A 25,870-nucleotide genomic window follows, 5' to 3' on the forward strand; every position below is an offset into this window, starting at 1 on the left:
ACAAAGACTCCCAAATGTATAATGCGTCTGTTTGTGTGTGTGTGTGTGTGTGTGTGTGTGTGTGTGTGTGTGTGTGTGTATATGTATATATACATACACACAGACACAGCTCAAAGAACACATGGGACATGACTCAAAGGTCACCTCTCTTTACTTTCATTTGCAGTGTGATGCTCAGTGCATGTAGCGGGTCTATACTTCTTTAACATAAAATATATGTACTTTTAAGGGATTTAAAAATCCAATTGCAAATCTGAGCCTGGGTGCATGAATGCAATAAGTTACAAAAAGGCAGGCAAAATGTAAACGATCAAGTATAGGTTCGTCAGGTAAAACTAAAATTAGCTTTGTGATGCGTCTTGTAGCGCTTCCCTTTAGCACCACAGACCTCAATACATATCCTGTTCATACCCATAGGCAGCTCTGTTGCAAGTAAGCAGCTTCAGTGGTTGGTCAAAGGCAGAAAAGGCCCGCCTGGCAGTGTAGCTGTTGCATGTGGCTTTGCTTGTTCTTTTCAATGTAAATTGCCTTTTGCTAAGTGCTGTGAGACTAGAAAGACAGTAGCTGTCCCCCAAAATAATAAAAACAAGCCACCAGGTTGGTCAAACTGAACAGCTAGTGAAAGTGACGGCACCCACCTTTTACTCAAAGTTAACTTAAGTATGCATAACTTTTAGCCTAGCCTAAAGCAGTAAATAAGAAAAGTAAAATGTTATTTTATGATTGTTCAAGGCAGATACGTCATAAAGCACAAATTAACAAACACAGACCTCCATACAACCCTGCAGAGGTGAATGAATGCAGTAGAAGTGTACACTTCATCCTGTCGGCCCTGTGTGTGGTTGCCTGCAGCTCTCAGTCAGACACACAGAGAGCATCACTCTGAACACAGCAGAGGAGAAAGAGAGGAGCAGGGGGGGAACACTGAAGCACAAAAAACAAACACAGCAACAATGCAACAACTCGTTCTCATCCAGGATTGTCAGATATGACTGCTTTGTATCATACAGACGCTAAAGGGGGGCTTGTGCCTCGGTATCAAACGCTGAGACTCTTGACTAAGCGGCGGTATTTGACTACCCCACGTGGGGCTCAAAGGCTCATTGATTAGGCAAATAAAACTAAAACAATCAAGTCATCTGGTTAAAGTAAAATTAGCCTTCCTTCTTGCACCTCTAGCCTCACTTCATATCCTGTTGAAGCCCATAGTCAGGTCTCTTCAGAGTAAACAGCCCTGGTGGTTGGTCATAGGCAGAGAAATGGCCCACCACAGCTTTTGTCTGTCAGTGTAGCTTCTGCTTACTATCAGGACAACTATTTCTTATCTAAACTCCTCATAAACCCTACTCCCAACTCAAACAATATCTCCTGCGGAAGTCCAATAATTCAAGAAATAACAGGCTTTTTAAAATTAGTACAAATCTGCCATGTCCACCGTTTTAACATGTGGTATCATGTTGGATCTGACATCACTGAACTTAAATAACCAATTACAACACATTTGTGCAGTAATGTTCTGCTGTTGGGTTAGTCCAGAAATGTAAAGCTTTTTATAAGATTTGACAAGATGGACTAGCTGAGTTTACAGCCATGTCTTTGGACTGAGGGAGGGATCAAGCAAACTTAAAGGGCGACACTGCATTAAGGCCCTTGTAAAAAGGGATTTCAGATCTCAATGGACTTTCAGATCTGTTCAATCTGTGATCTGTCCTCACTCTGGTATTAAACTCCAGTGATGATGAGCTAAATCAGATCAGTACGATCGGCTGTAGCTTCCAATAAAATAACTGATGAACAATGAGGGGGGTGTCGGCCCTCACAGCACTTCCTGGAAGGATGATCTCGTGCATCCTCGCTCATGGCTCCTCGGTGATCCATCCTCGCTCCTTGGTGCTGTAATAAGGGCTTTGGGACGGCCGTCAATATGGCGGCGCAGAACGACTTCCGATTCAAGCAAGGATCGAGGAGCGAGGAGACGACAAATAAGAGACTTGGAATGTACCCCATGAGTAGCCCTACTATGTCATGGCAGGTATATTGCTGAGGTCACTTCTTTATTTTAAGGGCCAACAACAATATGAAGTCATAAAAAGTAATGCTTAGCTGATCATCATTACCATACTTTGAATTCAACAGAATACATGTTCACTGCTGAGTCTTTCAATTTTTTGTCATGATTTCATGATGATTGAGTAAATGCTTAACAGACTTAAAAGTCGCGATCAAATAAAAAAAGCCTTTTTAACCCTTTTATGTCATATTCTGAGTTATATTGCACACCTATTCAACGACAAGTGCAAATTAATTCACAATTTCTTTTTTTTTTGTGGTTTTCTAAAAAACTTCCAAAAACAAGATATGACGCAAGCTAGTACTGACCAATTTTAACCAATAATAACTTGACATCCATCTATTAATCAGTCTACAACTTTTAGCCACAAGGGAGGCTCTGTATCACATACATTCTAAGCACGCCTGCATTTTAGCAGTACAATCAAATGCAACAGATTTGATTAAAATCCTGATAATTAAATCTATTTTTGTACCCTTACCATAAAGTAAAACAACAAACAATACATGTGCATCTAAGAGTAGTTGAAATTGGATCATGGATTTGCTAAATCTTAGGGGAAGTGCATTTATTGCTTTTCAGCCAATCAGGACGATTTCAACTCTGTACACTTTGATGAGCTTGTGACTAAACCTTCTTTTAGGTAGGAAGACATCAGTTGTGCAAGAGACCACAATGATCGGAAGACTGGCTGTTTTGGTTCTTAGTACAGTGTGTAAGTGCAATTTTAAACATTATGATTCTTTATATTAAACTGTGTTAAAGTTGTTAAAAGACAAGTCAAAGTAACAGTCTTTCTAATGGTAGATACTTTACATTTGTCATTGTTTTTGTCTTGTTTTGTTGAAAATTTCTTCAGACCTGATTCAGACCACAGATGTTCCTCACCAGGTCTCTGTGACTTTGGTTGAACTTGGTGGAAATGTTACTTTGGAATGTACAGTTTCTGAGAAGGAAGTCCAATTCTCTTACTGGTACAAGCAGCCTCTTGGATATACGGTCCAAACAGTTGCTAAAGGAACTTTGACTCAACAAACACTCAGTTCGCAATTTAACAACCCACGTTTCGAAGTCACAAAGGAGAAGACTCAGTATTTTCTTACCATCAGAAATATCATCAAAGAGGATGAAGCAACATACTTCTGTCTCAGTGGATCAGTGTATTCACACATTTTTGTTAAAGGAATCTTCCTGGCAGTAAAAGGTAAAATTATGTTTTAAGTGTTTGTGCCACATTTTTAAGTCAAACAAATTATTTATGTCAATAATTTCTTCTGATGTCTTTTTAACTGAATCACACAGGTCATAATGAGCAGAAATCTCTCTACGTGAAACAAAGTCCGGAGACTGAGTCGGTCCAGCCGGGCGGCTCAGTGACTCTCCAGTGTTCACTTCTCTCTAAGAACAAAGAGAACAGAGTCCAGTGTCCAGGTGAACACAGTGTGCACTGGTTCAGATCTGGATCAGGAGAATCTCATCCAAACATCATTTACACTCACAGTGATAAACAAGAAGAAAGAAGTTGTGACTACAGTCTGTCAAAAACTATCCAGAACTCCTCTGATACTGGGACTTACTACTGTGCTGTGGTCACATGTGGAGAGATCCTGTTTGGTGAAGGAACCAAAGTGGAGACAAGTAAGTTTAAAGACTTAAATAATAAAATCTTCAGTACATTTAAAACATAAAGTTGGACAGATTTGTTTGGATACAATAATTCATGGTGACATCTTGCATCTTTAAGTGAGTCACAGTTCTCTGATATGTTAAATGTTTGTAAAAGGATAATTGTTCTTTTTTCGTGCCGTTCTTGTTTGCCTTCATTTAATCTCAAAAGAGTTTTGATAAATGCGGTACAAGGAAAGAAACTGATTTAAGCTCCTTACTTCAACAAATTCAAGAAGGCTGGTTTTGACTTTGATAATACATTCTGCTTTTTGAAAGAAAGAATATTTTCAAAACGTGAAAATATCTTAAACAGTCTTAGGTTTTGAATTTCACTTATAATTGTCCGAGGTGGTCATTGAAGTAACTAACATGAATGAGTTGTTAAGTGTCTATTCCAGGATCAAAACTGGAACTAGTTGTCATCGTGCTTGGAGTCCTGTTGGCCTGCTGTGTGACTGTGATTGTCCTCCTTATTTTGTACGTAAAACAAAGGAGAGTTTGTCAACATTGCAAAGGTATGTTCTCCTAATATACATGGACTTAATTAAGCATTAATTTATGTGCATTTTCCAGAATTAAAAAAAGAATAAAACTAAAGTTAGTAAGTAAAATGTTTTAAGTATAGCACCAAGATCACAAAGTGCTTCACAAGAATAAATGATTAAAAATAAGACCATAAAAACAGTAAAACAAAAAAACACTAACAACAGACCTCAAAACACACACATTTTTTAAAATAGGACTGCACCAGGCGACATGAAGCAGTTAAAATAATTGGGTCTTAAGCGGTTTGTTTCAAAAGCGACAACAGAGACTGCAGGTCGAATGTTGGAAAAGCATTCAACAGTGTCCAAGCCACCACTTCTAAGTCAAGGTGTCCTTTTACCATCCATTCACGTCTTCTTCAGGACAGCATAAATGGGTGTTACTTTACATTAACATCTGTCAAAAGTGAAAATACACACTAAGAAAAACTGTCATCAGCACAGGCAAATATTTGCATGCCTTTATGCAAATGTATCGTATGTGAAAGATGCATTTTCACACGGGAAAAAATTGCCCTTTTGCACCCTTTAATATACCAAGACATTTTATTACCTCAGCATATGTTTTGTAAATGTAAAACAATACTCTGAAAACTAACTAATAACTACAGTTTCATCCTAAATTTGTGATGAAAACGATATGATGTATGATAAATTCAAACCCCGATGTCCAACAAATGAGACAAAAACTTAAGGGAAAGACTTCCAAGGTACCACCTGAAAGAAACAGAATGTAGGGTTTAGGGAGATTTATTAGGAGAAATAGAATTTAATGTGTAGGGAGAGGGTGCTCTTTATGGAGCCCGCAAAGTTGCAGGGAAATGTTTCTACAGTAGACCAGTATGGACAAACCAAACACTGGTTCTGGCAAGAATATTTTGCTCTTTTGTATTACCTTAAGGCCACAGTAGCTCTCCAACACGCTTGTGAAAAATTGCTGTCACATGAGCCGCAGAGTACAAAAACTGTAGTACTGCCGGCCAGCTGTCTGACTATCTTTGCTCCTAAATTAGTGTTATTATGGTGAGGATGGCCTCTTAGTGAGGCGAACAGCATTATCACGGTTTTGCACTCGTGTCTCACGTTACTGTCTTGAAAATGAAAGAGTGAGCGGAGGGGTGTTAAGTCAGCTGCCCACACTGTCCCTTCAAAATTCAGTTGACATTTGTCACGACATTCTGTTTTCACTGGACTACTTTTGTGATAAAAAGTACGTGTGTCACAATAAAATCACAAAGAGCTTATCGTATTACATCATTCTAGCAGTGGTTATGTCATGCTGAGGCTGGATGCATTAATTAAAAGTAAAATAAACAAAAATCAACTCTGATATTTTAGGACTTCCACCCCCTTTAACATTTTCCAACATATAGCAGAGATTAACTGAATGCCTTAGTTGAGTTTTTTAGTGGCCAGCATTAGAAGAGTTGCGTGAGATTCACAGGAGTGAATAAGTAACTGTAAAGCACAGAACTAAAAATGTGAGGTCATGTGAGGTTGATAAAGGTCACATTGATATATGACAAGCAGTTCCCAGTGTGTGCGCACTTTCTGAAGGCTTCCCTTTTATCAGCAGCGACAAGTGCCGCCGGTAATCCTGGACATGACAAGTCGACAGTGGATCAATCAACCGACCTGGTAAATATGATTTTAACTGTTACATTATTCTGACTCTGGGTTAGGGTTTCTCTTTCTGGCATTGTTTCACATCGTTGACAGATTGATTCAAATTTCATATTTTCTTTAGCAAATTTATTAGGTTGTCAATTAAAGCTACAGTGGAATGAAACTTTGAAATATTTATTATTATCAATTCACATGCATCAACTTTCACCTTTGCTACATGTAGGGTTTGGCTGTTGGTACTCAATAGTACATGATCAGATGCTGCACCATGCAGCCTGATGATACTCTGTATATTCTAGACTTGGTTGTGGTTAACTGTTCTTCATAATCTACTCTTAATCTATAAGAATGTATTATTAATAAGCAGCTATTATTTGCAGGATGTTGACGGAGATGCAGTTAACTATGCAGCACTGAATTACTCCACGAGGAAAGTGAAAAGAGTGAAAAAAAGAGAGTCTCCATCAGAGTGTGTGTACTCTGCTGTGCGAGCAGACTACCACACACAGCTCCACCTGTAGGCGGAGCAAGGCCTGCATGTGAAATGAACCCCCACATGTCTCCATCGGGTTGGACTTTGCGCAGCTTTGCTTTTTGTTTATAACAAATGCCATGAAGTTCATTTTTCTTCTATTTTGGTTTTAAATAAGTGCTTCCTACTTAAATATTTTAAGGGAATAGGGGGGATGAGTACAATTGCAGTTACTAGTTTCCTCAAGCTGACATTTCTAGCTTAGTCTTGTAGACACATGAAAAAAAATCTAGCTACTCAACTATATTCACCAAAGTGAAAGCAATGCAGATTTTTCTTTCTTCTCTTTTGTGCCCCCTACAGGCTATTCTGATATTCACACCAACCCCACTGAACTGAATAAGTTCACAGTAATTCACAGTAAGAATGACTTCTGAATGGAGATCATTGGAAAAGACCGAGCGTGTTTTAGTCACTGACGTAGTTTGCTCAATTCTGAAGAATGTTCATAGCAGTTTCATAAAGTTTAAGTGGTCAAACAATGATGACATAGAGAAAAAGTAAAAATGCATGAACTTTATTATACATAAACAAAAAATAAAAATAAATGCTCCGTTATTTGTGGTCTCTGTTTGTAAACAAAAATAGCTGCATGATCACGCCAAATATTTTACTTTTTACAATTTTTGTAATGTCATTGTGACTGCAGTAGCATTTCCTGTAATGCATTTCATCAACAAGCGCCACAACAGTTATGATGAAAACAATTAAACACTCCAGTTGTGACTACACATGGCCACGTTACACATTCAATTTCACCCACATCATAGTTAGAATTAATTACCACTTTTGGTAGAACTCTTATTTTAAAAATCCTTCATCACGGTAAAGACGACAAGGTAAAAGACTAAAAATAACCCAAGTTGACAAAGACAGAAAGTGTGTGTGACAGTAAAGTTTCAGTGTGACGACATCCTAAACGGATGACAGGCCTTCGACTTATGCTGTGCTTATCACAGTTTCAAAAACTTTAAGTCCAACATACATAATGCAACAGTAGCGATGTAATTAACAGTTTAAATTCAACCAACTAGTTTTAAATGTAAGCATAAGAACAAAACATTAAATCAATATATACATCATATGCACAACACTATAATAGCCACATAAAACAGCCTTTACCTTTAAAAAAAGAGAACATCAGCTATCACTTATGGTACCAACTGATGTTAAACAGTCCACCCTCATGCTAATCCAACCCAAAAGCCTTGACAGCAGAATAGATCCTCTCCCTCTCCGCTGCTTTTGCGTCCCTCGTTCCATCACTGCCAGTTTTCATCACGGTAAAGACGACAGTAGAATAAATCCATCTGTCTTCATTTCTCTGAAGAAATGTATTGAAAAATTCTGTGAGAGGACAAATAGCAATTAAAATGCATCAAAAGTTTTTTTTGATAAGTTGATCTTACCTTTAAATTCCTTTTTGCAGCATTTTCAAGCAGAGAAACAGCAGCTACAATATGAAATAAATGGTTTTTTTTTAACAAGAGATAAAATAGATAAGGATGCACTAGTTTGTTACAACACTAATGATAAATAGAAATACATAAACGCATGTGTATGTGAGTGTGAGATAAAAAGAGGTTACCTTTGTTACCTTCATTACTGCAATAATCACACTTGTTCGTCTTAAGGGCGTAAATAATCACGGCTGCAACGTTCACACTTATAGCCAAGACAGCACACAGCACATAGAGAAATATACTGTCACCAAAGTACCATGAGACGGTTTCTGAAACATGAAAACAAATACACAATGACATTTAGTAAAACCAAATGAAAATGTAGTTCCTCTAAAGAGGATTTTAGTTGTCACAAATATTTGCTTACAATCAACCTGTATGGATTTTATTTGACTTCTGAGACTAATCAACACTTAAATATTTCAATGTCCTTATTAAACTAGTGGGTTGATCATTAATTACTTATGATTTGCAGCAAAACATTGTTTAACCAAAATAACTGTGTTGTCTTTCATCCTATCATTAAGATAGGAATATACCAAATATGACGCCATGAATTGCCAGAAATGTGTGTAAAATTATGCCTAAGACATCTAGAATATTTCCATTTGATGGAATGGTGCTGCCATAAAAACTCATATACAATATACAGTATATCATGCTATCACAGTTTGTATGATTTTTTTCAACCTTAAAAGAACTTCTGGTGTCAAAAGAAGGGAGAAAACTTAGAGAAAACTAATTACCTTCAACGTCCAGTTTTGTTCCATTTCCAAATAATATCTCTCCACATGCGGCCACAGCACAGTAATAAGTCCCGGCATCAGAGGAGCTGATGTTCTTAGAGAAGCTGTAGACATATTTCTGTGGAGAGTGAGCCTCAGGACTCTTCTCACATCCAGCACTGTTGTTTCTTTGGGCATAAATTAAACTAGGATGAGATTCATCTGATCCGGCTTTAAACCAGTACACATTGTGTTCTCCTGGACACGTTTTCTTCTTAGAGTCTGAGAGGACTGAACACTGCAGAGTCACTGAGTCTCCTGGACGGACTGGATCAGATGGAAAGTCTTGAGTGACGGCAGTGATATCAGGTTCTGGTCCTGGGAAATAAAGAACAACAAATATTAAACATGTTATACTCAATTCATGATGATACATTATTAAATTTTATTTTATTTGTACAGCCTAAAGTCTCAAATCACAAATTTGCCTCAGAGGGTTTTACAATCTCTATAATATACAATATCCTCTCTCCTTGGACCCACACATCAGATAAGGAAATAGATTATAGACGGGTTGCTTATGTTCCAATAATCTATTATTTAACAAAAGTCTGGTAACTTCCATATGAATCATGCAAACATAAACCAACTGATTATGCATTGTTACAAAACAATAGAATACGTAACATTGCTGTTCATTTCTGTTTTTACCTTTAATTCTCAAAAATATTCCTTTTGAAAATGTCATGTTGCTATTTCTCACTTTTATACAGTAGTAGACTGCAGTATCGTTGAACTGTGTTTTGCTAATATGCAGGACAAATGTTCCAGGTTCTTGTTTTGTTGTAATGTGACGAGTCTCCTTCTCAACGTTGTAATCATGGGCTAATGTTCCTCCTAATATTTCAGGGAAGGTTTCAGAAGCAAGCCTGATCCAAAATAAGTATGTTGATAGCCAAGTTTTCTGGCGAGCACATGTTAGAGTGACATTTTGTCCAACATTAACAGTCCTTGTCTCAAAGATCCGATCGTCTGTGCATCCTGAAAATAAAATAAAAACAGAGTAATTAATAACATCAGAGATCATTCATATATCTCCTCTCTAAAACTGCATGAACATGTATTTTAAAATATTATTTTGACATGAATACTTACGTCCTGTATTCAGCACGAGCAGTAAAATAAATACTATGATCATTTTCATTTCTTTTCACATGAACGACTGTAGTTAATTTAGATCGTATCAGAAGATGATTCACCTTAAAGGAATGATATAAAGTGGGAGGGAACAATTTCAGAACAATCTGATTGAAGTGAACTCATTTCCCATGCTTGACATTACCATTGTTCTACCTAACTTAAGGATTTCCACCTGCAGATTGGTCCGTAGTATTCCACCAACAATCTCAAGACTGAATTATTTATTTCACCAATATCTTTGCCTGGCAACTACAGTATGATTAAGTCACTAAAACACTCTGTTGATGTTTGGGAATATTGTGGTTACGGTCACAAAAAAAGGCAAAAACAATTTTTACACCATGACAGGATGTAAGCTTCACTTAATTTCCCCATGTTACATGAATGGCACACTAATATGAACCTAATCCCTAAGAAAATTCATGGGGCAATAAACTGCATGTAAGTTACTGAAAGCTAAGATATATAATAATCATAACCCAAACATGGCATAGCTTTGTAGCTAATCTGTAGCTGAGCTGACCTTCTCAAATATATTTACGTCGTAAACAGATGCCACATCATGACATGTGATGTTTTATCCTAATAAGTTTTCAGTGCTGGTCAAGATTGTTCATAGAAAAGACAACATTAAGGAAGTTACAAGTCCCAATAAAACAGAAGTTGGAGCGTCTTTAGCTTCTGTACTGGGACATATTCCCCAGTGAAACGGAATATTTGAGCCATGTACAGTTACAAGAAGGATTTAATCTCCACACACACCTCCCTAGTTGATTTGTATAAAAATACATTGAATTTAAATTTTTTTGCGAAGATATATATGACCGGGATGTAATCTAAAAGGGTTTAAAAGGCATTTTTCATTAAAGATGGTTTTTTACTCTTCTTCTACTAACACACATTCATTTAAGCCAATACACCACAAACTTTCTGCATGGAAGTAGTTTCCTATAAAGTAATTAGAGCGGACAAAATACAAGTTACTCCATTTCTCTAGTTGTGTTTGCAGCCCATCGCAACCGTACACAGTTTCTGAGGGGAATATAGTTAAAACTCTACATGGCCTGTTCACAGTATTACTGTGCTGCTATGAATGGGTGAAATCCAGCTTAACTAGGAAATAAAAACCTAACTTCAAATTCAGTGGTTCCATTAAGTTATGTTTAAAACCCTTAACCAGCCCTTGTCTGTTATTTGTGGTCTTTCACATTTAGCGTTTGTCTATTTAGACTTTACAGCACTGGATGGTGCAACAAATCATCTTCACATCACTGCCATCTGTTTGTGAAAACCAAATGAGACAACAAACAGCAGATAAAACTTATGTATCTTTTTGCTAAAATCAAATCAAAATGTTTATTTAATTAATTCTATATACGAATCAGATCAATCAAAAATCAGTTTAAAGTGGCCCTATTATGCTTTTCCACTTTTTCCCTCTTCTTTAGTGTGTTATATTTATTTTTTTACATGTAAAAGGTCTGTAGAGTGCAAAACCTGAAGTCCACGCCTAAAAGGAGTTACCCTCCCCCTCAGAAGCTCCTGAGCTGCCTGAAACGGCTCGATTGAATTCTCTTCACTTCATTAACTTTATGAGCTTATAATATTACAGAAGTGACATAATACTCCTTCCGCCAGTTTGGCCCACCCTCAAACAACAAAAGAGAGTTTTGGAGGAAGAGTTCTTTGAAATGTGAAACGTTGACCAATCACAACAGAGCAGGCTAGCTGACCAATCAGGGCAGACTTTGCTTTCTGGAGGGAGGAGCAAGCGCTACAATGGAGTGTTTCAGAGAGAGGGTGAGAAGAGGTGCTGCAGGACAGCCAGGATGAGAAAAACAAGGCTGATTATGAGCATTAACGCACGTAAACATGTTGTAACTGTAACTTCAAATAAAAATATGCACATGGAAAATAGCATGATAGCACCTGTTTAAGTTTGTGTTCTACACATAACTATTGGATTCAAAATATCCATAACAGGGACTGGAAGCCAGAAGAGACTGAATTCAGATACTCCACCTCATCAGTAATGACCCGCCCACTCTGTCTGACATCTTTAGTGAAACACATCAGCAGGAAGAGTACAGCAGACAGAGAGCTGTTACATCATCCGCTATGTTGACACTATGTTATATCATTTAGAGTATGTGTGTTCATGAGGTGATACAATAGAAGGGATACTTCACAACTGAACACAATCCAGTACAAATACATCTCAAACTCATCCGAAAAATTGCAGGGGCATCTGTAGACAGTGTCTAGTGTTTATCCCTACATGTCTAACTGTTTTCTCGCACCATAGTGAAAATGTATTATTGTTTATCTGTTGTTTGTTTCAGGGTGGTAGTTTTGTCTTGTTTCGTAGTTTTTTATATGGTGTTTATATTGTGTCTGTTATTTCTTTTACGAAGTGTAAGATTTCGATTGACCACAACTTATCTTTTATCTTTGTAACCTGTAATGTGTATTGTACCTTCTAAATAAACAATAATATAAAAAAATATATACTTGAATACATTTGTATGCTGCCCTGTATTTTCTTATAAGTGTGTTTGTGTAAAGATACACAGTAACAATCACCACTGACAAACAAATGACATGTGGAAAGTTGAGCATGGTTGTGGTTTGGCCGCCAAAATAAGGTGTGATTTCAAACCCCATTTACTTCCCGTCATTCTCACCATTTTAGTCTTAGTAAGGGGGTTATGAAGTAAAAAAACAGTACAGTAGAAACAAAGTACAGATTTCATTGTGCAGGAGGCTTAAATACACCCACACCTGGTCAGTGGTTTAGTAATTAAGACATGCATTGCAAGTGAGAATGTGTTTTCTGTGCACTTGTTCAGGTTTTTATTTACTTTGGTTATAATTGAGGGAGGTCATTCTCTGATTCAACCCAGATCTTGGATGAAGATGCTGCACATCCATGTTTTAATCTGATATCATACTCTACATCAGTTATTCATACCACAAAGATTCCCAAATATATAATGCGTCTGTTTATGTGTGTGTGTGTATATATATATATATATACATACATACATACATACATACATACATACATACATACATACATACATACATACATACATACATACATACATACATACATACATACATACATACATACATACATACATACACACAGACACAGCTCAACACATGGGACATGACTGATATTTGGTAAATATGTTGTCAGATGTACATGATGTGCCAGCAGGGCCGATGGAAACAGCATTAACACATCATCACTGTGTAGTGAAAATGGTCGACTCAAAGGTCACCTCTCTTTCCTTGCACAGTGCGTGTAGCGGGCCTTTACTTCTAAAACATAAAATATATGTACTTTTAAAAATCCAGATGCAAATCTGAGCCTGTGTGCATGAATGCAATAAGTTACAAAAAGGCAGGCAAACTGTAAACGATCAAGTATAGGTTCATCAGGTAAAACTAAAATTAGCTTTGTGATGCGACTTGTAGCGCTTCCCTTTAGCACCACAAACCTCAATACATATCCTGTTCATACTCATAGGCAGCTCTGTTCCAAGTAAGCAGCTTCAGTGGTTGGTCAAAGGCAGAAAAGGCCCGCCTGGCAGTGTAGCTGTTGCATGTGGCTTTGCTTGTTGTTTTCAATGTAAATTGCATTTTGCTAAGTGCTGTGAGACTAGAAAGACAGTAGATGTCCCCAAAATAATAAAAACAAGCCACCAGGTTGGTTAAACTTAACAGCTAGCGAATGTGATGGCACCCACCTGTTACTCAAAGTTAACTTAAGTATGCATAACTTTTAGCCTTTAATAATACAAACAGAGGAGTGGTAGAATGATTATAGATTGAATCAAGAGAGAAAAATAAAACGCTAATAAAACGTTATTTTATGATTGTTCAAGGCAGATATGTCATAAAGCACAAATGAACAAACACAGACCTCCATACAACCCTGCAGAGGTGAATGAATGCAGTAGAAGTGTACGCTTCATCCTGTCGGCCCTGTGTGTGGCTCCCTGCAGCTCTCAGTCAGACACACAGAGAGCATCACTCTGAACACAGCAGAGGAGAAAGAGAGGAGCGGGGGGGGGAACACTGAAGCACAAAAACAAACACAGCAACAATGCAACAACTCGTTCTCATCCAGGATTGTCAGATATGACTGCTTTGTATCATACAGACGCTAAAGGGGGGCTTGTGCCTCGGTATCAAACGCTGAGACTCTTGACTAAGCGGTGGTATTTGACAACCCCACATGGGGCTCAAAGGCTCATTGATGACGCCCAACAACGTTGCAAACACAGTAAGATAAGAAGCAAAGAGAAAATCCAAGCAGAGGGCAGAGTCCCTGTAGAGACAGACACCACCACACACTTCTAGTTGTAGTCATTGTGATGATTGAAAGGGATTATTTTTGTATCAGTCTATACATTGGTCTTCAGGAAAATGTGGCAATTATAACTTTAAATACATGAATCATCTCACAACTTGTTATTGTTCCCTTCACACGTTTATATGAAAGGTGCACAACATTTAAACTTGAATATACATATACATAAAAAGTGGAGAGTGTTGCTCAACTTCCTTCCTATTTTTTCATAATGGCACGGGGGCTGAGGACTGAATCGAAAAGATATATGGTTGGTAAATAAATCAATATACATTTGTCATTGAAGCAAAATTGCATTTTTAGACAATGTTTTTTTTAATACAAATGAGCATTTATGCAGGCAAATAAAACTAAAACAATCAAGTCATCTGGTTAAACTAAAATTAGCCTTCCTTCTTGCACCTCTAACCTCACTTCATATCCTGTTGAAGCCCATAGTCAGGTCTCTTCTGAGTAAACAGCCCTGGTGGTTGGTCATAGGCAGAGAAATGGCCTACCACAGCTTTTGTCTGTCAGTGTAGCTTCTGCTTGCTATAAGGACACATTAAATGGGCTTAATTAAGGTAAATTCAGGTTTTGTAATCTTAGCATGGCACACAAGGACAACTCCATTATGAAGTGAGAAGCAACAAGAGCCGGTCACGCTATGTCATCAGAACAAGGAGAAGCTCGAATTAAAACACCATTTTTTTATGAACAAGCACACAGCGCTCTGTTCTGCAGGAGGGGTGGAGTTTCAGTTGAATTGGGTGTGTCATGCAACTACGTCATGGCATGTATATTGCTGAGGTCACTTCTTTATTTTAACGGCCAACAACAATATGAAGTCATGAGAAAGTAATGCTTAGCTGATCATCTTTACAATCCTTTGAATTCAACAGAATACATGTTCACTGCTGAGTCTTTCAGTTTTTTGTCCTGTCCCTTTAAATGCTAACTTGCCTATGAGGAAGACATGAACATTATTAATAAATCAGAATTCATGATGATTGAGTAAATGCTTAACAGACTTAAAAGTCGAGCTCAAATAAAAAAAGCCTTTTTAACCCTTTTATATCATTCTGAGTTATATTGCACACCTATTCAACATGTGCAAAATAATTTTCAAAAATATATTTCTTTCGAGGTTTTCTAAAAAACTTCCAAAAACAAGATATGACGCAAGCTAGTACTGACCTGCGACAGACTGGCGAACTGTCCAGGGTGTACCCTGCCTTCGCCCATTGACAGCTGAGATCGGCTCCAGCACCCCTGCGACCTTAACTGGATAAGCAGGTTACGGAAAATGGATGGATGGATAGTACTGACCAATTTTAACCAATAATAACTTGACATCCATCTATTAATCAGTCTGTAATTTTTAGCCACAAGGGAGGCTCTGTATCACATACATCCTAAGCACGCCTGCTTTTTAGCAGTACAATCAAATGCAACGGATTTGATTAAAATCCTGATAATTAAATCCCAGGATAATTTATGTACCCTTACCATAAAGTAAAACAACAAACAATACATGTGCATCTAAGAGTAGTTGAAATTGGATCATGGATTTGCTAAATTTTAGGGGAAGTGCATTTACTGCTTTTCAGCCAATCAGGACGATTTCTGTACACTTTGATGATCTTGTGACTAAACCTTCTTTTAGGTAGGAAGACATCAGTTGTGCAAGAGACGGGTGTTTTACCACAATGATCGGAAGACTGGCTGTTTTGGTTCTTAGTACAGTGTGTTAGTGCAATTTTAAACATTATGGTTCTTTATATTAAACTGTGTTAAAGTTGTTAAAAGGCAAGTCAAAGTAACAATCTTTCTAATGGTAGATACTTTACATTTGTTGTTGTTTTTGTCTTGTTGTGTTGTAAATTTCTTTGCATTTGTCTCTTTTCTTCAGACCTGATTTAGACCACAGATGTTCCTCACCAGGTCTCTTTGACTTTGGTTGAACTTGGTGGAAATGTTACTTTGGAATGTCCATTTTCTGAGAAGGAAGTCCAATTATTTACTGGTACAAGCAGCCTATTGGATGTACGGTCCAGACAGTTGCTAAAGGAAGTTTCACTCAACAAACACTCACCCACGTTTCAAAGTCACAAAGGGGAAGATTCAGTATTTTCTTAACGTCAGAAATATCATCAAAGAGGACAAAACAACATACTGTTTGACTTTTAGTACTTGCTCTTCATTCGACAAAAAACTGAAAAAAAAAACCCTACTGGTTTCTATAAAAACAATAAATTCAGTCATGCAATCTAAATAAAGGTACTGCTGTGAAAATACAACTCAGTACATGTAGATTTTCCTATCTAATGAAAACAGATCAAAGGATTGCTAAATGAAGGGGGATGGTCATTTTCCATGTTCCAGCCAATCATTTTACTTTGTAAACCTTCATGACCTTGTGACTACATCTTCCATTTGGCTGTGTGACATCAGTAGTGCAAGACAAGAGTGCTGTACCACAATGATCGGAGGACTGGCTGCTTTGATTCTACTTTGTACAGTGTGTAAGTGCAATTCTCAACTACTCTAAGACAAGATAATGTAATAATCTTTGGTAGGTTTGATACTTTACCTGTTAACTTATCTTGTGCTGTAACTTTGTTACTGTCTGTGTCTCTTTTCTTCAGACCTGATTCAAACTGAAGATGTTTCTCACCAGGTCTCTTTGACTTTGGTTGAACTTGGTGGAAATGTTACTTTGGAATGTCCATTTTCTATGAAGGACGACGAATCCTTTATCTGGTACAAGCAGCCTCTTGGATATATGGTCCAAACAGTAGCTACTGTTTATTATGGCAGAATGACAATTAGTAAGGAATTTAATAACTCACGGTTGATATCAACAAAAGGGAACGCTCAGTATTTTCTTACCATCAGAAATATCAGCAAAGAGGACGAAGCAACATACTTCTGTCTCAGTGGAAATACCTATTCAATATTTCCTGTTAATGGCATCTTTTTGGCTGTGAAAGGTAAAATAAAATGTGTTTGCAATGCGTTTTTAAGTGATAAAAATGATGTAGATCAGTCATTTCTTTTGATTTCTTTTTAACTGAATCACACAGATCATAATGAGCAGAAATCTTTCTACGTGAAACAAAGTCCGGAGACTGAGTCGGTCCAGCCGGGCGGCTCAGTGACTCTCCAGTGTTCGCTTGTCTCCAAGAACAAAGAAAACAGAGTCCAGTGTCCAGGTGAACACAGTGTGTACTGGTTCAGATCTGGAGCAAGAGAATTTCATCCAAGCATCATTCACACTCACAGTGTTAAACAAGAAGAAAGAAGTTGTGACTACAGTCTGTCAAAAACTATCCAGAACTCCTCTGATACTGGGACTTACTACTGTGCTGTGGTCACATGTGGAGAGATCCTGTTTGGTGAAGGAACCAAAGTGGAAACAAGTAAGTTTAAAGACTTAAATAATATAATCTTCAGTACATTTAAAACATAAAAGTTGTACAGATTTGTTTGGATACAATAATTCATGATTACATCTTGCATCTTTAAGTGAGTCACAGTTCTCTGATATGTTAAATGTTTGTCAAAGGATAATTATTGTTCTTTTTTCCTGCCGTTCTTGTTTGCATTCATTTGATCTCAAAAGAGTTTTGATAAATGCAGTGCAATGAAATACTCTGATTTAAACTTCCTTACTTACCTAAATTGAAGGAGGCTAGTTTTGACTTAGAAAATATTTTTTCCTTTTCGAAAGATTTTTTTTTCAAAAGGTGAAAGTATCTTAAAACAGTCTCAGGTTTTGAATTTCTCTTAATATTGCCCGAGGTGGTCAATGAAATAACTAACATGAATGAGTTGTTAAGTGTCTATTTTGACATTTCTCTGATTCCAGGATCAAAACTGGAACTAGTTGTCATCGTGCTTGGAGTCCTGTTGGCCTGCTGTGTGACTGTGATTGTCCTCCTTATTTTGTACGGAAAACGATGGAAAGTTTGTGAACATTGCAAAGGTAGGTTCTCCTTATATACATGGACTTAATTAAGCATTAATTTGTGGACATGTTCCAGAATAAAAATATGAAAACTAAAGTTAGTAAGTAAAATGTATTGAGTATAGCACCAAGATCCCAAAGTGCTTTACGTGAATACATTTTTGAAAATAAGACCATAAAAACAGTTAAACAAAAAAACAATAACAACAGATCTCAAAACACACACATTTACTAAAATAGGACTGCACCAGGCGACATGAACCAGTTAAAATAATTGGGTCTTAAGCCACCACTTCTAAGTCAAGGTGTCCTTTTACCATCCATTCACATATTCTTCAGGACAGCATAAATGTTTGTTACTTCACATGAACATCTGTCAAAAGTGAAAATAACTGTCAAATATTTGCTAAAAATAAATGTGTCTTTATGCAAATGTATCGTATGTTGAAATATAACTTTTCACACAGGAAAAATCTGCCCTTCAACACCCTTTTAATAAACCGAGACATTTTATTACCTCAGTATACGTTTTGTTAATGTGAATCAATACTCTGAAAACTAACTAATAACTACAGTTTCATGCTAAATTTGTGATAAAAAGGATATGATATTTTCTGGGATAAATTCAAACCCCGATGTCCAACAGAAGAGAAAAAAAGTTACCACCTTAAAGAAATAGTATGTAAGGTTTAGGGAGATCTATTAGCAGAAATATAATTTATTAATTTTATTAACTAGTGTTTAATTAACTGAGAATGAGTCTTTTATATCTACATAGGGAGAGTGTCCTCTTTATGGAGCCCGCAAAGTTGCAGGGCAATGTTTCTACAGTAGCCCAGTACGGACAAACCAAAAACTGGTTCTAGCAAGAATATTTTGCTCTTTTGTGTTAGCTGAAGGCCACAGTAGCTCTCCATCACGCTTGTGAAAAACTGCTGTCACACGCAAAGAAAGTCAGACGGCTTTCTTTGCGCCTGAATTAGTGGTTAGCCTCTGAGTGAGGCAACGGCGTTACCACGGTTTTGCACTCGTGTCTCACGTTACTGTAGTCTTTAAAAGGAAAGAGTGAGCGGAGGGGTGTTAGGTCAGCTGCTCACACTGTCCCTTCAAAATTCACTTGACATTTGTCACGACATTCTGTTTTCACTTGACTACTTTTATTATGTAATAATTATGTATGTCACAATAAAAGCACAAAGAGCTTAGCGTATTACATCATTCTAGCAGTGGTTATGTCATGCTGAGGCTAGAGACATTTATTAAAAGTGAAATGAACAAATCATCTCAGATAATTTAACACTTTTCACCATATAACATTTTCCAACATATAGCAGAGATTAACTGAATGCCTTAGTTGAGTTTTTTAGTGGCCAGCATTAGAAGAGTTGCGTGAGATTCACAGGAGCGAATAAGTAACTGTAAAGCACAGAACTGAAAATGTGAGGTCATGTGAGGTTGATAAAGGTCACATTGATAAATGACAAGCAGTTCCCAGTGTGTGTGCACTTTCTGAAGGCTTCCCTTTTATCAGCAGCGACAAGTGCCGCCGGTAATCCTGGACATGACAAGTCGACAGTGGATCAATCAACCGACCTGGTAAATATGTTTTTAACTGTTACATTATTCTGACTCTGGGTTAGGGTTTCTCTTTCTGGCATTGTCTCACATCGTTGACAGATTGATTCAAATTTCATATTTTCTTTAGCAAATTTATTAGGTTGTCAATTAAACCTGCAGTGGAATGAAACTTTGAAATATTTATCATTATCAATTCATAAGAATCAACTTTCACCTTTGCTACATGTAGGGTTTGGCTGTTGGTACTCAATAGTACATGATCAGATGCTGCACCATGCAGCCTGATGACACTCTGTATATTCTAGACTTGGTTGTGGTTAACTGTTCTTCATATTCCAGTATTAATCTATAAGAATGTATTATTAATAAGCAGCTATTATTTGCAGGATGTTGACGGAGATGCAGTTAACTATGCAGCACTGAATTACTCCACGAGGAAAGTGAAAAGAGTGAAAAAAAGAGAGTCTCCATCAGAGTGTGTGTACTCTGCTGTGCGAGCAGACTACCACACACAGCTCCACCTGTAGGCGGAGCAAGGCCTGCATGTGAAATGAACCCCCACATGTCTCCATCGGGTTGGACTTTGCTCAGCTTTGCTTTTTGTTTATAACAAATGCCATGAAGTTCATTATTTTGGTTTTAAATAAGTGCTTCCTATAGGTCAAGTTCATCTTGTGACAAATGTCAGCTTGCTTGAATGTGACAAAGTGGGTGTATAAGTGGATGACTGAGAAAAGATTAAATTGAAATAAAAGTTTTTTGCCCATCAGTACCTGAGCAAAGCATTTGTGAGTTTGCCATATGAAAAATTGTATTTACTTTGAAAAAAGTGAAACAAAGCTGTTTTTCATTTAATGTGTTTGTTTTCATTGCAATGAATAAAAAAAATTACTTTGCTCAATTAAACTAAACTTTCTTATTTATGTTTATGGTTGAATCTATTTTTTTTACTTTACTATAATGTAAACTGACAGCGAGGCACCAAACTGATTTTTTTTATTTTAGTCAAAGCATATTTATTAGACTGAGCGATTCGCGCATGCGCATTCTTTAAAAGTTCTGGCGGCAATTGTACTTCCGCCTCAGTCCTCCTCCATCGCAGAAGACGTCGTGCCGAAGAGAAAAATATCAGGTCCTACGCGGCATTGTGGTAACGTTAAGGTAAGTCATTACGATTTTTAAAGATGACTGGGCGTAAATTTTAGCCCCCAGACAAAGAGTCTGTCTTACGTTTGTGTGAGTTTGTGCTTTTGTGGGCAATTAATCGTTCTGCTAGGATTTGCGCTGGGGGGAGGGGGTCGCCATCGGTGGTCGTTAGCGGGGATACGTATCTGGTTTTACTTGTCGACACAACCAAAGCTATGGGGATCAGCGAGTACAAGGTAATATGATTTTTATCAGATGATATTTGTTCGTGATCATATGATCGTGGAATCCATTCCACGAACAAACAAGCACGGCCCCGTTCTTCGGGTTCGTTCCTTGAGCCTGCGCGCTAAGAAGTCCTACGCCACGTGTCAGAGGCCACGTGTTTTTAAACCAGATACGTATCCCCGCTAACGACCACCGTTCGCCGTCGCCGTTGTCGTTGGCGAGGCCGAGCGGAGGTTTTATGGGTCACCGGAGCTCTGGAGAGGAAGCTGGCCGCCATGGTGCGTGTGTGTGGGAGCAGCGAAGCTTGAGCTCGGTCTCATGAGCTCAGCAAGAACTGCTGTGTATATTTTGCGGTGAATATTAAATAAACAGGAACTAAAATTAAATGTTGAATATAATAATAATTCAGAAACGACAAACGGCTAACTTAAAATTAGACTGTGGCATTTTCGGGTCACTATCATTAAAAATGTCCAGTGCAACCACTGTTGAGGGCTAGCAAAAAAGTGTTCTCTCCATGCCAGGTGTGTGACTTGTGTTGTGCCAGTACCGTTCATGACCTCGCTCATATTCTGGGCGAACATGAACTGAACGTAGCCTAACGTTACTGTATTTCCGCTTGATAAACGCAGTTGTGAACCCGTGAACGGCGCTCTCTCACAGTATGACTTTTACTGAGAGCTGGAGTCAGACGTAACGTTAACGTAGACAGACCCACGGGGGGGGGCTCTCGTTGTGTTGTGTGACGGCTAATACAGCCGGGGCAGGGGGTGAGTGACGTGGGAGCAGACAGGCAGGTGAAAGTGGGATAGGGGGAGAGAGGATGGTGATTGAGAGAGGCAGATAAGCTATTTTATTTTTGAGCAAATGTTCTTGTGTTTGACTTATGGCTAGTGGAATAAAAAGTACTGGTACGGTGTTGCTTACTGTGCTGTATTTTCTCTTTTTGGTAAAGCTAAACTGAACTGTGTAATAATGAAGCAACATAAGTTATGTTTTGTCAGGTATTTTATTTCATAGGCATAGTAAATCCAATTTAAAAAGAACAGAAGGCATAATAATGTTTTGTCAATTTAAACTGTATTAGATGTAGTTCATGTAACATTGAGAATATCCAACATTAAAATGTTTTTTTTCTTTTAATTTAAGGAGAGCAGCCACAAGATCCACTGTGTTCTGCTGTGCAACCGCCAGTTTGGAAGTCCCTCGTCTTATTGTAGTAAGTTCTGAGTACAATATCAATAGTAAAAAATATTACTGGTACTGTGGTGCTTACGGTGCTATTGTGTTGTGTTTGTGTGTTGCTTACTGTGCTGTATTTTCTCTTTTTGAGCTAAACTGAACTGTGTAATAATGAAGCAACATAAGTTATGTTTTGTCAGGTATTTTAATTCATAGGCATAGTAAATCCGATTTAAAAAGAACAGAAGGCATAATAATGTTTTGTCAATTTTAAACTGTATTAGATTCATGTTCATGGGACATTGAGAATATCCAACATTAAAATGTTTTTTTTCTTTTAATTTAAGGAGAGCAGCCACAAGATCCACTGTGTTCTGCTGTGCAACCACCAGTTTGGAAGTCCCTCGTCTTATTGTAGTGGTAAGTTCAATATCATGAGGGCATTTGTGATAATTAGATCACTCTCCTAAAACCGTCCTCTCCTCTGCCTTTTTATTTTTCCTCAGCTGTCCATGTATGTGGAAATGTAAAGACTGTGAGAATTCATATTCAAGAAGATCAGAACTTCTGAAACATTATAAACTTGATCATCATCATTATGGGCGGGGCCGTGCTTACCCCTGTACTTATGAGAATTGCCCATGCACTTGCAAAACATGGAAAGCTCTGCTGACTCATCTAAGCAAATGCCATCCTACTCAAAAATCCCCACAGGAAGATAGCTTTTCAGCATTCAAGTGCCACATCTGCAACAACAATCAACTTTCTACAGAGACTGATTATTTTAAACACATTGGGACACATTTAAGAAATCGTGAATCTGTTGAATGTGTTTTTAATGATTGTTCATATAAAACAAATATTTACAGTGCTTTTAATACTCACAAGTGGCGAAGACATAACCCCCACACAATTCATGATTTTAAGCCAGGAATAGTTGATGGACCTGTTGGTAGTTCTGCTGTTGAAGAATCTTTTGAAAGCGGTGCTACTGTACAATCTGATGATGATATAACATCTGAAGAACTTACTAATGAAGAACCAAGAAATTTGACACAATCTATTGAAGTGAAGTTAGCCTCAGTCCTGCTTAAGTTAGAACATTCTTTTCTGGTGCCAAGTGTAGCTGTAACCGAACTGCTTGATGAGTTACAATATTTAATTGGTACTGCTTCTGTCCCTGTCGCCCAGAAGACTCTACTGGACTCCTTAAAAAGTAACAATTGCATAGTTGATGAATCTCTTGTAAAAGAGTTAGCAACTGTACTTTGCACTACAAATCCCATTAAAGCTGCAGTAGGGAAGGGCGGTCCTCTCTCGACTGCATGGAAAAGGAAGGCATATTATAGAAAAAACTTTAATGTTGTGGAGCCCATTGAATATTTTTTAGATCGTAAGAATAATAAGACTTTTCAGTATGTGCCATTACTCAAATCCTTGCAGCAACTTTTAAACTGTGAAACAACACTAAATAAGGCTATACATTTGAAGAAAAAACATCCAGTGCAGAGTGATAAACAAGTATACAGATCATTTTGGGATGGACGCCTCTGTAAAAGTAATGCTATTCTCTCAAAAGAATGTGCAATTTCTGTGATTTTGTATGTTGATGACTTTGAAATCTGCAATCCCCTCGGGACATCCCGTAAAAAACACAAAATCTGTGCCTTGTATTGGATTTTAGGCAATCTGCCACCTGGTTGTCACTCCTCATTGTCCTCTATCCATTTGGCTGCATTGATCAATAGCAGTGATGTTAAGGTCTATGGTTACGAAAAAGTGTTGGAGCCTTTGATTGCTGATCTCATAACATTGGAACAACATGGGGTTTTTGTGGAAAAGCTGGGGAAAACTTTGAAGGGTACATTGCAGTGTGTTATTGCCGATAACCTTGGCGCGCACAGCATTGCGGGTTTTGTAGAGAGTTTTTCTGGCAGCTATGTTTGCAGGTTTTGTACGGCAGATAGGTCAGAAATTCAGGACAAGGAAGTTGGAGCTGGAGCTTTCTGTCTGAGAACTGAGGAGATACACACAAATCATCTGAAAACAAAAAAGATTCTGACTTCAGTGATGTTGCTGAAGCACTGACAAAGAAGCACCCCTGCCTGAAAGAACCAGGGTCTTACAATGAAAGTTATGGTTGGAAGCGCAGGATGAAGATGAAAATGGCCAACTACAGGACCCAACTTAAGGCACACGGTACATCTGCTGAGGTCACAGTGAATTCTTTGAAATCCAAGTCTCAAGGGGACTCCTACCCAGCAAAGAATGTCAAGAGACCTAGACGAGCTGAGGCCAATCATTTTCCATCTTTGCCAAGTGGTGAGACTACAGGAAGCCTGGAACAAGAGAGGGTTTCTCTTTTGACTGAACTACAGAAAAAAAACAACCGTCAAACAATAAAAGAAAAGATGGCAAAGACGTTTGGATACCGTAGACAAGAAATAGTGCATAAGCAGCCGAGCATTGAAGACATGTTGGAAAGATGGCCAGCACTTTTTCAGATGGATGAGGTATGTTTTTAGATATAAAGAACCTTAGACCTATTTTTGAGAGGAGAGGGACTTAATATTTTTATTAATGCCAATTAATTAGACATTCATGAAAGATGATTTTTGAACCTTCAAAACATAGGTCTTTACAGAAGAGAATGTATTTAATACACTTTCCTTTCTGCATGCTCTGTTTTTGTTTCTCCAGATTAATGCTGAGTTCATGCGGGTGACAACAGTTCCCTTGGAGACAAAGTTCTTAGCGCAGTTGGACAAGCACACGTCGAAACTGCTGGAGGTCATCAGGAGCAAGGGAGGACGTGTGAAAGAGCAGACCAAGGCAACTTTGCAGGTTTTAGATGAGGTATCTATGTATGAGTTGGTTCTCAGTGGGATCCCTAGTTGAATAGTTGGGGTGTATGTGCTTTTGATAATACCTATTCTTCCTCAGACTGTGGACATCACAATTAGAAGAGAGTGCATCTTCAAATCTTTGATGATCTACCTGGGTGAACCTGTTCATCACCTCATTAAAGAATGCCAGGTAAGGGAATCTCTCACACTAACACAGACAATACCTATATACCAACTTTTGTTTTAAGATGCAACATAGCACTGTATGTTGTTCAGCATTGACATGCATTGTCTTCAGGAAATGCTCTTTCTAATTGTCCTCATTTGTTGATTTTTTTGTGTGTGCAGGATATGCAGGAAAATGAAGCAGCCATGGCAATCGTCAGTGGAAACGAGGACATTAAAATCTTCATTGACGGAACAGAGGTCCTCAGAGAGGTGCCCACAATAGCAACGGCTGTTGCTATGTTCTTCGGACTCACCTACGCTCTCAACATAAAATATCCAAAAAATCTGCAGTACACCCTTGAGTTTGTGCAAAAAGTCCTGATGGAGCTTGGTGGGAAAAAGATGTCCCCAAAAATTCATGGGCTGAATACCCAGCTTTACAGCCAAGAGTAGGCACAGTTGAGTTCCACTCCAACCAAGACTTTGTACCTTTTTTTATCTGAGGTTGTTGTTTGAAACTTACACTAGCATAACTGCATTTCTGCTGCATTATTGTAAAAAG

General features: G+C 37.9%; 4 protein-coding genes and 1 long non-coding RNA gene across 8 annotated transcripts; 3 read left to right on the forward strand and 2 right to left on the reverse strand.

Annotated features, from left to right (window-relative positions):
• The first annotated feature begins 2,732 nt into the window (after positions 1-2,732).
• LOC129090169 (uncharacterized) lies at positions 2,733-7,784 on the forward strand. Of its 3 annotated transcripts, none has more exons than XM_054597709.1 (6): positions 2,733-2,786; positions 2,931-3,275; positions 3,374-3,709; positions 4,138-4,254; positions 5,858-5,922; positions 6,291-7,784. In XM_054597709.1, the coding sequence occupies exons 1-6, from the start codon at positions 2,747-2,749 to the stop codon at positions 6,429-6,431; spliced, it is 1,044 nt and encodes a 347-aa protein (XP_054453684.1). In that variant the 5' UTR covers positions 2,733-2,746; the 3' UTR covers positions 6,432-7,784. The 3 variants fall into 3 exon arrangements, with proteins under 3 accessions (XP_054453684.1, XP_054453682.1, XP_054453683.1); XM_054597707.1 differs by having other exon boundaries at positions 4,126-4,254; positions 6,291-6,444; XM_054597708.1 differs by having other exon boundaries at positions 4,126-4,254; positions 5,861-5,922; positions 6,291-6,444.
• Positions 7,677-8,146, reverse strand: LOC129090170 (uncharacterized). Its single transcript, XR_008531185.1, has 3 exons — positions 8,040-8,146; positions 7,852-7,895; positions 7,677-7,766 (listed from the first exon to the last, which is right to left on the reverse strand). It is a non-coding gene; the product is annotated as an uncharacterized LOC129090170 (long non-coding RNA).
• Positions 8,147-8,643: 497 nt separating this feature from the next.
• LOC129089770 (signal-regulatory protein beta-2-like) lies at positions 8,644-9,717 on the reverse strand. The gene is made up of 2 exons (XM_054597133.1): positions 9,342-9,717; positions 8,644-9,008 (listed from the first exon to the last, which is right to left on the reverse strand). The coding sequence occupies exons 1-2, from the start codon at positions 9,715-9,717 to the stop codon at positions 8,644-8,646; spliced, it is 741 nt and encodes a 246-aa protein (XP_054453108.1).
• Positions 9,718-16,658: 6,941 nt separating this feature from the next.
• Positions 16,659-20,553, forward strand: LOC129090171 (uncharacterized). Of its 2 annotated transcripts, none has more exons than XM_054597710.1 (6): positions 16,659-16,715; positions 16,839-17,183; positions 17,277-17,612; positions 18,062-18,178; positions 19,692-19,756; positions 20,125-20,553. In XM_054597710.1, exons 1-6 carry the CDS (start codon positions 16,673-16,675, stop codon positions 20,263-20,265), a joined length of 1,047 nt encoding a protein of 348 aa, XP_054453685.1. In that variant the 5' UTR covers positions 16,659-16,672; the 3' UTR covers positions 20,266-20,553. The 2 variants fall into 2 exon arrangements, with proteins under 2 accessions (XP_054453685.1, XP_054453686.1); XM_054597711.1 differs by having other exon boundaries at positions 19,695-19,756.
• A 3,572-nt stretch (positions 20,554-24,125) lies between these two features.
• On the forward strand, positions 24,126-25,788 carry LOC129090173 (uncharacterized). Its single transcript, XM_054597712.1, has 4 exons — positions 24,126-24,807; positions 24,995-25,150; positions 25,238-25,330; positions 25,489-25,788. Exons 1-4 carry the CDS (start codon positions 24,448-24,450, stop codon positions 25,759-25,761), a joined length of 882 nt encoding a protein of 293 aa, XP_054453687.1. The 5' UTR covers positions 24,126-24,447; the 3' UTR covers positions 25,762-25,788.
• The last annotated feature ends 82 nt before the right edge of the window (positions 25,789-25,870 follow it).

The sequence above is a fragment of the Anoplopoma fimbria genome, chromosome 4 (assembly GCF_027596085.1).
Source record: "Anoplopoma fimbria isolate UVic2021 breed Golden Eagle Sablefish chromosome 4, Afim_UVic_2022, whole genome shotgun sequence".
Classification (NCBI taxonomy): Eukaryota; Metazoa; Chordata; class Actinopteri; order Perciformes; family Anoplopomatidae; genus Anoplopoma; species Anoplopoma fimbria.

Coding starts and splice junctions, on each gene's coding strand:
- LOC129090171 (XM_054597710.1), top strand. CDS start 16,673: ATGATCGGAGGACTGGCTGCTTTGATTCTACTTTGTACAGTGT. Junction 16,716..16,838: donor GATTCTACTTTGTACAGTGT/GTAAGTGCAATT, acceptor TCTTTTCTTCAG/ACCTGATTCAAACTGAAGAT. Junction 17,184..17,276: donor CATCTTTTTGGCTGTGAAAG/GTAAAATAAAAT, acceptor TGAATCACACAG/ATCATAATGAGCAGAAATCT.
- LOC129090173 (XM_054597712.1), top strand. CDS start 24,448: ATGAAGATGAAAATGGCCAACTACAGGACCCAACTTAAGGCACACGGT. Junction 25,151..25,237: donor CTTTGCAGGTTTTAGATGAG/GTATCTATGTAT, acceptor ATTCTTCCTCAG/ACTGTGGACATCACAATTAG. Junction 25,331..25,488: donor ACCTCATTAAAGAATGCCAG/GTAAGGGAATCT, acceptor TTGTGTGTGCAG/GATATGCAGGAAAATGAAGC.
- LOC129090169 (XM_054597707.1), top strand. CDS start 2,747: ATGATCGGAAGACTGGCTGTTTTGGTTCTTAGTACAGTGT. Junction 2,787..2,930: donor TTTGGTTCTTAGTACAGTGT/GTAAGTGCAATT, acceptor AAATTTCTTCAG/ACCTGATTCAGACCACAGAT. Junction 5,923..6,290: donor TGGATCAATCAACCGACCTG/GTAAATATGATT, acceptor TATTATTTGCAG/GATGTTGACGGAGATGCAGT.
- LOC129089770 (XM_054597133.1), bottom strand. CDS start 9,717: ATGATCTCTGATGTTATTAATTACTCTGTTTTTATTTTATTTTCAGGA. Junction 9,009..9,341: donor AATATTTTTGAGAATTAAAG/GTAAAAACAGAA, acceptor TTTATTTCCCAG/GACCAGAACCTGATATCACT.